The sequence below is a fragment of the Drosophila hydei genome, unplaced genomic scaffold (assembly GCF_003285905.1).
Source record: "Drosophila hydei strain 15085-1641.00,03,60 unplaced genomic scaffold, DhydRS2 tig00008124-arrow-arrow-pilon, whole genome shotgun sequence".
Taxonomy (NCBI): Eukaryota; Metazoa; Arthropoda; class Insecta; order Diptera; family Drosophilidae; genus Drosophila; species Drosophila hydei.
Window position 1 is genome coordinate 1,216,401 of NW_022045834.1, and position 12,923 is coordinate 1,229,323.

At 37.2% G+C, this 12,923-nt stretch overlaps 1 protein-coding gene across 4 annotated transcripts in view; it reads left to right on the forward strand.

Annotated features, from left to right (window-relative positions):
- LOC111600347 overlaps positions 1–12,923 on the forward strand; it is a 40,920-nt gene that overhangs the window by 27,645 nt on the left and 352 nt on the right. For 2 of the 4 annotated variants that reach the window (XM_023316417.2, XM_030225198.1), the window contains exons 2-8: positions 9,423–9,529; positions 9,611–9,722; positions 9,792–10,182; positions 10,252–10,466; positions 10,530–10,688; positions 11,350–11,714; positions 11,799–12,757. In XM_023316417.2, coding sequence (XP_023172185.2) covers positions 9,423–9,529; positions 9,611–9,722; positions 9,792–10,182; positions 10,252–10,466; positions 10,530–10,688; positions 11,350–11,714; positions 11,799–12,757 — 2,308 coding nt within the window. Of the gene's footprint in view, positions 1–7,940; positions 8,052–9,422; positions 9,530–9,610; positions 9,723–9,791; positions 10,183–10,251; positions 10,467–10,529; positions 10,689–11,349; positions 11,715–11,798; positions 12,758–12,923 lie in introns of those variants that run through there. The other 2 variants (XM_030225199.1, XM_023316416.2) reach the window with 2 other exon arrangements.

Below are 12,923 nucleotides of genomic sequence, written 5' to 3' on the forward strand. Positions count from 1 at the left end.
CAAAGCAGTTTGCTCCTTCACCATGAGCCTGATAGTGTTCGTATCCGAAAATTTGTGTAGTGGGGCACTCATGAGTTTCTGTTATTAACATTATATCTATGTTTTCTTGTGAGAGAAACGCAGCCAGTTCCTGAGTCTTGTTTCTCAGGCCATTGGCGTTCCAGATACCCACACGTAAAGCCATTATTTGTAGGCAAGCTTGGTTATGATGGCCATTAAACTGTTTAGCATGGTTGCTTGTTGGGATTGTACTTCTCGCATCGCTTTGAGCTCGGCATTAATTGCGTCAAACTGACGTTGTTGTTGCTGAAGCATTTCAGTGAACAAAGTGTCACTTGTGGTATTCTTATTTGACGGTCCACCTCTAGCGGCCTGTGCGTAAGAAACACCACTAATAGGCGTTGCAAAGCTCGTGGCTTGGGTAATGCTCCGGGGCCTTGTAATTTCGGAAGCAGTACTCGGACCCGTAGACGGTGTTTGTGTGGGACTCCTTTTTTGTGCTGGGGATTGCAATTTGCGCAACCGCTTGTATACTTGGCAGCCCTTATAGTTGGCTGGGTGCTGTAACTCACAGTGCACACAAGTTGGTGCCTGGTCCTTTTCGCGGGTGCAGTCTTTGGATGCGTGTTTCCCGGCGCAACGCACACATCTGGGAGCTTTGTGGCAGTAGCGTTGTGTGTGTCCAAATTCTTGACAGCGATGGCATTGTGTCAGGTCGTTGTATCTTCTTGGCAGTTCCACTGTGCAGCGTTGCCTGCAGACAACTCGAATGTCCAAAATTTCTTTGTTGTTGGGGGCCTGAGCCACGTCAACAAAAAATATATTTAGCGGTGTTTTGTCCATACGGCTCAGTGGGTTGTGCACATTTGTAATTGTGTGGCCTTTGGTTTCCAATTCCTTTTTAATTAGTGTTGTATCAGTGCTGGAGTGAAGCCCTTTGAACACGACTCTATATGGTTTGTCCTCCTTAAGCTGGTAGCAGTGGAACTCCAATTCCAGCTTAGTAAAGTGGTCTATAACTCTGCGATAGTCCTCACTGCATTGGGTTAATACACCTATGTTATTCTTCTTTGGCTTAATTACGTATGATTTAGCATCAATTACTTTATCTATTATCTGTTGAAGTAGGGCCACAGACTTGATGTTTGGACACCATATGGGGGGCGGACGAGGTTTCGGAGTAGTTTGCTGGTCGGTCAATACTGGGGCTTCTGGAGCTACAGGTGATTCGCTGTAGTCTTCATCTTCTTCTACGAGCAGTGAAAATCGATTTTCTGATATTAATGCTGCATTGCTGGTGCTTGGTTCGTCGAAGATGAGCCTTTTCTTGATGGTTTTTGGTGAATTTGGCTGTTTACGTTTCGTGTTTTTGTTGTTAGTGATGCCTTGCACGGAGGCGATATCTATTTTTGAGTTTATTGGCATGATGGAGGCTTGCCTATTTGCCATCACAACGTTAAGCTGGGCTTGCATTTCTGCATTTACCTTTACAGCTGTAGCGAGGTTATTGACATTAGATGTCATCGCGGATTGTGCTTTTGAGTGCAGGCGCACTCGCGCCAAGCGACGAAATTTCGTAAATTGCAATTAAAGCAATTGAGTTACGCGGAAGCAAGCGATAAGAAAACGCTGCGTGTGCGGTTTTTGTTGCTGTTGCGTTGAAGAATGCACCGCAAAGTTCTATTTTTAGAACTCTGCAGCAGTAGAGCTTAAGCGAAGGCTGTTCGAATTCACGTCTTTACAGGTCGAACGACTGTGCTGCAACCTGGCGGGGGTAAACTGTGGGCCAGCTAGCGGGCGGCTGACTACCTGTAGCTGAGCGGCCCGGGCGCCACGAGTGTTGTGCAAACAAATCTAACACACCTCTTGTTCAATATACATAAATATATTTTTTTTTTTTTTTTCGCTATACTCGACGGCTGTGTTCTTGTACCCTGTACTTAACACATAATTACAGTATATTATTCTTTGTCTTTGTCTGCAAATCACGGAAGCTGTATTAGCTTAGATTTTAAACTAATATATTTAAATCTTAATATTAATTAACGTTTGTACGGGTATTAAGAAAACAGGAAACTATACATCATAAAATATATATTTCTATAATATTGAAAAGAGCTGAGGTTTTCAAAAATCTATTTTTTGAAGTCCCAACGATCTTTAAATATTTTCTCCAAATGATTATTTTTTATAATTTTTTTGCTATAGATTCTTATACTATTAAAATACTTTGAAATTGCCTTAAAATTGTTTAAAGAAAATTTTTAAAAAAAGATATTTAATCTTTTTTCTTGTTGAACTTTTACAAATTTTTACTAAATAAAAAGCTCAACTGCATTTGAAAGCTATCAAAAAAATGTTGAAATTCATATAAGTACAGGGTATCATAAGTGCGATCATCTTGCCTTTAGCTACTAACTGACATAGCTGTCCGCTGATTAATCTTCATCTACATAAGGCAGACCAAAGCTCAGCGCTATTTGACATGTGTAGCGGCATGTTGTTTTGCAGATTTGTATGCAAATATTTTGCTCTCTAACCGCACGCTTGTCTGTGTGTGTGTGAATGAGTGTGTGCTTTGTGATTTAATTTACAAGCTGTTAAATTTAAATGTGTGCTCTGTGATTTGTTTAGGCGCCTATTGTTTATATAGTTTTTGCGCTCTGCACCTCGCCAGACGCACATGCGGGTTCTATCTGTCTGTCGAGTTGTCTCTTTGGTATGACATGCAACATCAGACATCATCAGCATCGTCATCATGATGATGATAATCATCTTGATCATGCGCTGGCTCATCAGCGTCATCTAAAGTTCAATGTACATTTGTCTCTTGCTTAATTGCATTCGGAAATTGTTTATTACTCATTTGTAAGGCAGTCGCGCGTGGGTCAATGAAATCATTTATGCAGTTTCATTATTTTCTATATATTCTTCATGTTTTTTCTTAATATTAAATTTGTTTATTTGTATTTAAAAGGCTTTGCACGACTGAATCGTCAGTTGATTTGGCCCCAGGCCAACAGGAAAATTGCATTTGCAGTAACAGATTTTTTATCCATTTCAATTCTTATCATTTGCGGATGTGTTCATATGCTTTAAGCATTATGAGTGATCCAATTTATGCTAAATGGCGCTTATCCGCCGCTAATGTACTGTGCGGATAAGCTATAAGTGTTGCTATTTTACAGCTAATCCATTCAGCATCTCGAATTGAGGCTTTGATTAATACTTGAGGATTTGCCTATCATTCTAATGCATTTAACAGCTGTTAAATCATGCCGGATAAACGCCTCTGACGGCACAAATTAAAGTTTAAATACCTAATGGCGTTTATTATGAAATAACCAAGTGTAATTGCAGGCTCGGATAAGCGCGGATATGTATATGTAATTGAAATGTGTAACTAATAGTTTTATCCAATATAAGACTGATACGGTTTTATTTATATATTACGAAAGGCTAAATAGAACGAATAGAATAATAAGATGATCCTAGCCGGATAAGTGCTTATCATTTAAATTTTATATGATAATGAGAGCTTGTTTCTTTTTCAAGCTTACTATCCAGATTATCACAAACTAATTTATCACTATATTAAATTGAATGTGAACAACTTTTCAAGTGGAAAAATACTTGATGTGAATCGGGAATTTTAATGAATTGTTCAAATTTGTTTAGAATCACGATTAGATCTTAAATCGTTTATAGATGTCGGGTGAACGATACAAGCTAACTAATCGTCTTTATGAACATGTAAATGATGGGAGATCTAACTGTTGTCACGCCCCCATAAAAATACCATTAAATGAACAGATCATCAGACATATGTCAGGCTGCTATTAAATATGGCATTGTAAAGTATTTAATTGCGATATATGACGTCTTTTGAGTTTTACAATCAAAAAAGAAAAAGCAAAAAAAAGATTGCATTTCTTCTGATTTGTTATCAGCCAGCTATAGGCCTCGACTGCCTTATAGATTGACTTAACTGATTCATATATGGGACACGCTATCTAAACCACGTAGAGCTCCGTTACTCATATATTTATGACCAAAAATACTTTATATATTTTAGCATAGTTTTGTGTCTTATCATTACGAATTATTTCTTTTAATTTTCATCTATTTCCGCTTGCCTCTTATCCAAATTCTTGTTTACAAATCGTATTTTACAAACATTTATCTCACTAGCTCAGTTTCTGTGTTTCGCTCTCATTTATAATTTATTACGCGGCTATAAACATTTCTGTCCCACTGTAGATTGTTTATGAATGCAAGGCCTTAGTTAAAAGCCCAATCAGAAAAAACAAAAAAAAAGGCATAAACAGAAACAAAACTGTAGAAGAAGTTAAGAAAACTTGTTTACCGTCCTCAATGGAGGCCCGGCAATTGGCTCATCATGTCAAGTTCTTAGAACTGTTAACAGAATTTCATCACGCAGTTGTGAATCACGGTAGCCGGCATACTAACGAAAGTACAGGGTATAACAGGTAAATAGTGTTGGAAGTATCTAGAAATATTTCATATTGAAAGCTCTATGTGATTATATACGAGTTGGGTTGCAGTATTGTGGTAGCCGATATACCCTTTCAAAGTGGTCAAATACGGGGTATTACGAAAAATGTTTTCTGTATGCATGCAATATAAATAAATATATAAACAACTTAATGAGAAACCTTAAAACCACTAAGCAGCATGGCGTAATTATAGAATACAGGGTATTAAAAATTGTTAAAGCATTAAAAAAAAATGTATTTATATATATATATATATATATATATATATATAAAAGAATAATCTTCTTAGACGAATGCATGAGTGATAATCTTGCACATAAATACATAGGGTATTAAGTTGACAGGGTATATGGAAATTAGCAATTTATAAAGCATGAAAAAGGTTTACTTGTAATACACAGAAATAAAACCCGAAAAAGTATTTTTAACACTATGGAACTACTACAAAATGTGTCTATATAGTAGCTTATCATACCCCATTAATAACAACAAACACAGAGCATAACATGAAGAGTCAGCATCTGTTTTTATATGCACAATTCGAAGTAACTCCACTGCGATTGCACTTCCTCATTGAGTGAGGAGCGCTGTGCCCGGAAATCTTTCAACATCTGAACAATGCGTGTATTTCGTGTATTTCTCTGACTTATGTGTAAACAAAACATAAAATTTGTTATGTCTGTTTGCCATAAAAAAAACGCACACACACACAGATAGAGAAATACCAAATAAGTTGATGGCGCAACCTGCAGCCCAAAAAAAAAAAAAACAACGACGCCCACGCGGCAAACGAAAACGAGATCGGAATGGAGATCGAGACGGGCCAAATGCGCCCCAAAAATAGAGCTGGCCCAACTCATTAATTTGCCAAATTTAGTGTGGCCAACACTTGAGCGTTGCCAAGAGCCGTTTAACCACCCCTCGCCACCTGCCTACGCCTTTGTGCATGTGTGGGCGTGCCATCTTCTTGTACACATATGTCTGGGGTGCTGTTGCGGCTGCTGTGGCTGATGCTGTTGATGCAGTCATGTAATTGGCATTTCGCTAGCCATCTCTTTCACGCTCTCTTGCTCTCTTTCTCCCTCTGTCTGTAGACAAGTTTTGACCACAGCCTGCACTTGTCGCCGCCGCTGCCTTTTGGTCTATTGGCTTTCAGTTTCTTGGCAATGACATAATCCCCATTTGCATTCACAATGCTCTCGCTCTCCATCTCCCTCTAGCTCTCAGCTGTTTTTATTTTTCTGACCAAATTTTGAGCATAGTCTATGATTAAATTGTTTTCTCGCTGCGCGTGTGGGCAGCAGCAAACAACCAGACTAGTTTGTTTAGGCCATAAAAAATGTTGTCACCCCACTAAGCTGACGCCTCTGTAGCAAAAAAAATGTTAAAAAAAAAACAACTCAAAAAACAGTCGCAACATATTTGCTAATTGGGCGTGATATTTAGTGCGATTTGTATGCCCAAACAAAGAGATCAGGTAAATGGGTATATATAATTCATATTAGCTACGCAACATGTCCACAATTCGTAGCAGACTATTCTAAAACATATATTAATTAAGCTCTACTAAATGTGTATGTAAATAAACACAGATCAAGTTTTAAGCCTATTATATAAGTCACTCTAAATGCTCATGCCCAGGTGTTAGACTTTTATTTATTTCATATAAAATAAATATATATATATATATTTTTAATAATTATTAATAATATATATTAGTTTATTATTTCGATTACAATTAAATTTCTTAAGTGTGTTTATACTTTTTACTAAAGTATTCAAAAGAAAAACTGAAAAACATTTTATAATTAGCAATTATTTAATGATTAAAAATAAATTCTGTATTGAGTAGATTTATTTATTATATATAACAAAGAATATTATCAACAAGCAATTAAAAACATGAACTCATTAAATAAAATGAAATCATTTAAGCCTAAGGTATAAATATTTCTATATGAATGAGCGAATCTCTTATTTTTAAATTTCCTCATCGAAACGTTGCACCCAATTGTGATTATTATCTATATACTTTTTTTTATGGGTACACTAAATTAGCTAGATTATGGATTGAAGTAGCCATAAAATTGGCAAACAATTTTATAATACATTATCAGACTCAAAATCAATAAAAGTAAATAAATAAATGTAAAATAAAATTGATAAAAAATAGGTCAAAAACAAAAGAATTTTTTGCAAATTTTAATATTTTTGAGTATTATTTTATTTTATATATTAACTAAATTGAAAAATAAAATAATATAATTAGTAATTTTTTATATCAATATATATTATAATTTTTTTTTATTTTTTATTGTATTTCAAGTAAATTAAAAAAATATTTTTAAATAGGTTTCTTTAATATTATTTCGACTCTAGACCTCAGCCCAAGCCTCAACAGCTGGAAAAAACTTCCTGACAAATGTACTTGCATTTGAAATTTATTTGCCTATACTGTTTATCAGCTGGCGCCTATAAATTTTCTATAAAAGCTCCCATACGTATGTAGCTGCTTAATTAGCTATTAATTTGTTTGTGTATAAATTTGCCATGGTCGACATTGAAAAAAATATAAAACAAATACACAAAACTTGACGTCAGCTTCCCGAGCTGCTCTCAATTGACAGCTGATAAGAGTGTTAAAATGCCCAAAGTGGGACTAAAACACAAACAAATTGAGTATTATTAAATTCCAAATTAGATTTAGTTGCCTAACGTAGCTCAGCTCAAAAAGACCTAAATAAAAAAGTATTTTAAAATATTTCAAGTGTGCTTTAAAATATTTTTGATATTAAATTAATTAAATTAATTAAAATAAAATTACATTTAAATTTAGTTACAAAATGTAATTTAATTGTGCTAATGTGTCAATAGGGTTTCTTAAATGTATTTCGAAAATTACAATTTTAGCAACAAAGAAAAAATTAACAAATTCATTTTTTTTTTTTATATTTTTGTTGTTGTTTACGAAATTTGTTTTTACAACTTAAATTGTGCATGATATCATTTTTGCGTTTTCCATTTAACGAAAACAAAATGTATTATTAAACAAAATATATTGTACACACTGTGTATGTGTGTGTGTGTAAAAAATATTTCAAAATGAAATGGAAATCAAGTAACTGCGTCGCGAAATATCATTTGCCCAGTTTGAGTTGCCTATAAGCGCAAACAATATCAGCTCTATAGACATATATACATATATATATGTATATATATATATATATATATATATATATATATTTATGCACATGGCATATATGATAATTTTCTGCTTTTTCTCTTTTTTGTTCTCTTGTTGTGGCACACGCGTCGTATGCGCAATATTTGCAATAAACAAATTATTTCTTGAACTCAGCTCGCTGCACAAATGATGCAATTGCCATTGTATGCATCGCGATTGCCGCTGTTGTTGTTGTCGTTGTTGTCGCCGCTGACTAGCTGCCAATTGGTGGCAAAAGGAAATACGGAAGCAGACGCTGCAATTGCCATGCTGCCGGAGGCTGCCACAGCAGCTGCCACAACACAAATAGCGTAAAGCACAATTTTCTCACGTCATTTTTTTTTTGTTGTCTCGCTAATTTATGGCAAAGTTCTCGTTTTTGGCACTTAAATGCTGAACATGACTCGTTTTGGTGTTCTCAAAACATGGAACGTGCCTCGCATCCGATTCCAATTGAGAAACATTTAAAGCTAACCATTTTTTGTTGTTATTTTTTCCTATAAAAAATAATTTTTTTGCTTTTCTTAATTTTGTTTACAAAAGTTGTTGTTGTTGTTGTTGCAGTTTGTCATACTATTGCGTGTCCTTCGCTTAGTTCATTGCCATTTATAAAAAAGGAAAGTGTCGTAAAGCATTTGTTAAGACAGGTAGTTGGCTTTGTTTGCTTATGGCGTTCCTGCTTGATTAATTTAAAGTTTTATTGAGTAATTAATTGGGAATATTTATTAACAAATTTTATTAGAAATAGAAGAAGTGTTAAAATGTTTAAAAAGTCAATATTATTAGACAGCTATACAAATTATAGTCTGAAAGCCTAATTTTAAGTTATGAGAATTGCAGAGAGAGGTTCAAATGAGGATGATAATAAGAAGAAATGAGAGATGATATAAGACAAGGGTGAAGAGAGATGCTAGATGCTAGATGCTAGAGGATAGATAATAGATAATAGATAATAGATAATAGATGATAGATGATAGATGATAGATGATAGATAATAGATAATAGATAATAGATAATAGATAATAGATAATAGATAATAGATAATAGATAATAGATAATAGAATAGATAATAGATAATAGATAATAGATAATAGATAATAGATAATAGATAATAGATAATAGATAATAGATAATAGATAATAGATAATAGATAATAGATAATATAATATATATATAATAGATAATAGATAATAGATAATAGATAATAGATAATAGATAGACGATAAATGAGAGAAAAAGGAAGAAAGGAGAATAAAGAGAAGAGAAATTAAAAATAAGTGAAAAGAGATGACAGATGAGATATAAGGATAAGAAATAACACACAAGAGATACGAAGGGAGAGATAAGAGACGATAGGTGACGAGTCATGATAAATGAGAAATGAAATAGGAAATGACAGATGACAGATGAAAGATGATATAACGTGACAGATGAGAAATGAGATAGGAGAGCTACAAACAAAGCCTTACCATTATATCAGCCCAACAACAGTACTATACTATATTTGAAAATCGCAAAGAAAGGCGATTGGTCAATAAAAAATAATAAATAAATGACTAATTAAATATATGATGAAAAGTTGCATTTAGGCTAAATAAACAACAGACGATTGTTAATTGCTTTAACAAACATGTAGATGACTTATTTAATAACTGTTTTTTCATTATTCATAATATTTACAGAGAAATTCTGAATGCCTGGAGAGCGAAGGCGCGCTGCAATGTGGTGCCCGATGAGCGGACACAGGAGCTCTTCCACGAGCTAAGCTTTCATCCGAGCCAAAAGCAAAGTAAGTAAAAATTATGAAAAATTATGAAAATTATGAAAATTATGAAAATGATGAAAACTAATGGGAATTTTCCTTGAACAGTCAGCGAAATGCTGCAAACGGCCAAGAAGGTGGCCCGCAAGGGTCGGGGGCAGACGAACGGCTTGACATTCGGACAATTTTGTGTGCTGGCCGCGGATCTGAAACGTTTTCGGTGAGTTCCTCCATCGAATCGATTTGTGTGAACTGAAAATAAGAGTAAAATTTGTTTGACATCATTTAGCGCCTCAAACTTATCGAACGCATCGAACTTCACTGATGTTAGATACCAACAACTCTCCAGCTCTCTACTGCAGCAGCAGGACGATGCTGCCCAAGCAGCGAATAGCTCCAATAAAACGCAAACGTCTGGGCAAGCCGCAGCCAATGCAGCGACAACAACAACAACAACTACAACACCTGCCTCTAAGCATTACAACAAGAAATCTGAGAATTATGCCACGGAGCTGCGCAGTACAAAATCATTTAGCAGCGTCGACGACACCAAGAAGAAGAAGAACGCCAGCAATGAGCCAGTCGAAGTCTTCCTCGGCGGCTCCTGCAACCCAACCACATGGCGAGCCGATGTAGCTATACCCGCACTAAAAGAGCTGGGCATTTCATTCTATAATCCTGTACGTATAACAAAATTGAGATATCTGTAGAAATTTCTATATTAACAATTCGATTATCCAACGCTGCAGCAAGTATCCGATTGGACGCCCGATCTCATTGAATTGGAGCATCGAGCCAAGGAAAAGGCACGCGTATTATTCTTTGTTATGGATTCGGAAACACGCGCATCTGCTGGTGCCATCGAGGCGGCACACATAGCGGGTCAAAACTGCAAGCAGCTGGTGTTGGTTTTGCATCCCTATAAACCAAATCAGAATATCCTGCATGAGCCTATTTCGCATCAGTATGTTAACTCGAGTCAAACTATCCTTGAATTCTATTTACTTATTTCGATTTCTTTTTATAGAGAATACCTCGATTTAAGTCGCAATCAAATGATACTTAAGGAGCTGGTCTCCCGTCGCGGTCTGCCAGTGTTGGATAACATACCGTCTGGCCTGCAGCGCACCAAGGATATCTTATCTGGCATCAGAGATCCACCGTCCAAAATATCTTCTATATTAGAGTGAGTATTGAGAGAGAGATAAGAGATGAGAGATGAGAGATGGGAGAAGGGAGATGGGAGATGTGAGATGAGAGGTGGGAGATAAGAGATAAGAGATACAGAGATACAGAGATGACTAATGACTAATGACTAATGACTAATGACTAATGACTAATGACTAATGACTAATGACTAATGACTAATGACTAATGACTAATGACTAATGACTAATGACTAATGACTAATGACTAATGACTAATGACTAATGACTAATGACTAATGACTAATGACTAATGACTAATGACTAATGACTAATGACTAATGACTAATGACTAATGACTAATGACTAATGACTAATGACTAATGACTAATGACTAATGACTAATGACTAATGACTAATGACTAATGACTAATGACTAATGACTAATGACTAATGACTAATGACTTATGACTAATGACTAATGACTAATGACTAATGACTAATGACTAATGACTAATGACAAATAGAATCCGTTCGTTGTTCCGTAAACTGAGCTTCGTTAAACTGAACTCTCTCTTGAAATTAGAGGAAGTTACTTTAATAGGCATTCTTAATGCGATTCCTTATATAAAAATAAAATATATGAATATTATCATAATAAATCTCATATCTAATAAAACTACATCTCTTCTATCTTTGCAGTACCGTACGCGGCGCCTTCGATCGCGTCAATCCCCAAAGCGAACTACTCACTGTGGAACAGTGTAAACGTGCTCTCTTATTTTTAGGCTATGCTCAGAGTTTAGTTAATTTAGATAATCTGAATAAGATAATAATCAATCAACGCGAATCACTGAAACTATTACAAACGCAAAGTACAAAGGCGGGCGAGCAGCAACTGGAAGAGGAGCCGCCTCAGAGAAGCTGCCAGGAGCTGATCGATTTCGATCTGTTCTGTGTGATCTCCGCTTACCTCTCAGTGCTGCAGCAGGAGATACACGAGAGCGGCTGCATTTCGCCCATCAAGGGCACGAATGTGCCGCCGCCGCAGGTCTACTTTACCAACGGTGAGCTGAATAGCTGAATAGCTGAATCACTCTATCGAGACAGCTGAACTAACGTTTCTTTCGTTTTTTGTTTGCCAACTGCAGCTCCTGATGTGGACATCTATTATGCTGCCAGCAAGAATATATCGCGCACGTCAAGCAATGCCAGCGTCCCGTCGAATAGCAGCAGCGGCATTGGCCACGATCTGGAGCGGCAGAGCCTGTTCGAGCAGCTGAGCCGCAGTCGGGATAGCGGCACCTCGTCGCCGCAGCCGCTGGGCGGCGCGTCCATAGGTAAAAAATTGCAGCCACACATAATGCTGAATGTGGAATCGATAGAGACAACTGAAATAATCACAACCAAAACGATAGAAACCAAACCGTTTATGGCTGTCAGCAACACCAACAACAACAGCAACAACGCCAACAGCAGCTGCAGCAGCAGCAGCCATCAGCCCGCCCCGGAGGAAGAGGAAAGCGATTCCAATGACTCGGTCTTCTCCAGCAGCAGCTCGATAGCCAGCGCTGGCGATGCCCTCTGCTGCTCTGGCCTGGATCTGCGCGATGTCTATTTGGGCGGCAGCTGTGTGCTGCGCACCAAGTGGCGCCAGCAGCTGGCCGCTCCCTATCTGCAGTCCAAGAACGTTAGCTTCCATACGCCCGCGCTGCACGAGAGCATTCAGCAACTGGCCACGCAGCAGCCAGAGCAAACGACGTCGACAACGCCGCAAGTGGCTGCCGCCCAGGATCAGCAACAGCAGCAGCAGCACTCCTTTGTGCGCACGCGACGAAAGTGTCGTGGCAACCAGCTGCAGCTGGAGGAACAGGAGGAGCTAACCGTGGCCGAGGAATCACTGAGCTGGTCGCTGCCGCCCATGGCAATGCGCCAGAGTCTCTACAATCCCGCTCTCTTGGACTCCAGTCGTGTGCTGCTCTTTGTCATCACCAACGAGACGCGATCGCTGGCGCCCATGACTCTGGCTGCCCACTGCATTGGACTCATGTACAACGTGGTGCTCGCCGTGCAAATGTTGCCCGAGGACTGTGTGTTGGGCGGTGAAAAGGTGAGCGAGATGGGAAAGTTAGATTGGGCTTATGGGAAAATCTAATTGGGTTAGTTAGAAGCTAGTATATGAGTTCTGAGAAAAAATGGTATAAAATTGTTTATTTTTAAATTCTCACAATATTAAATATTTGCATATATATCAATAATTTCTCACATATTTTTAG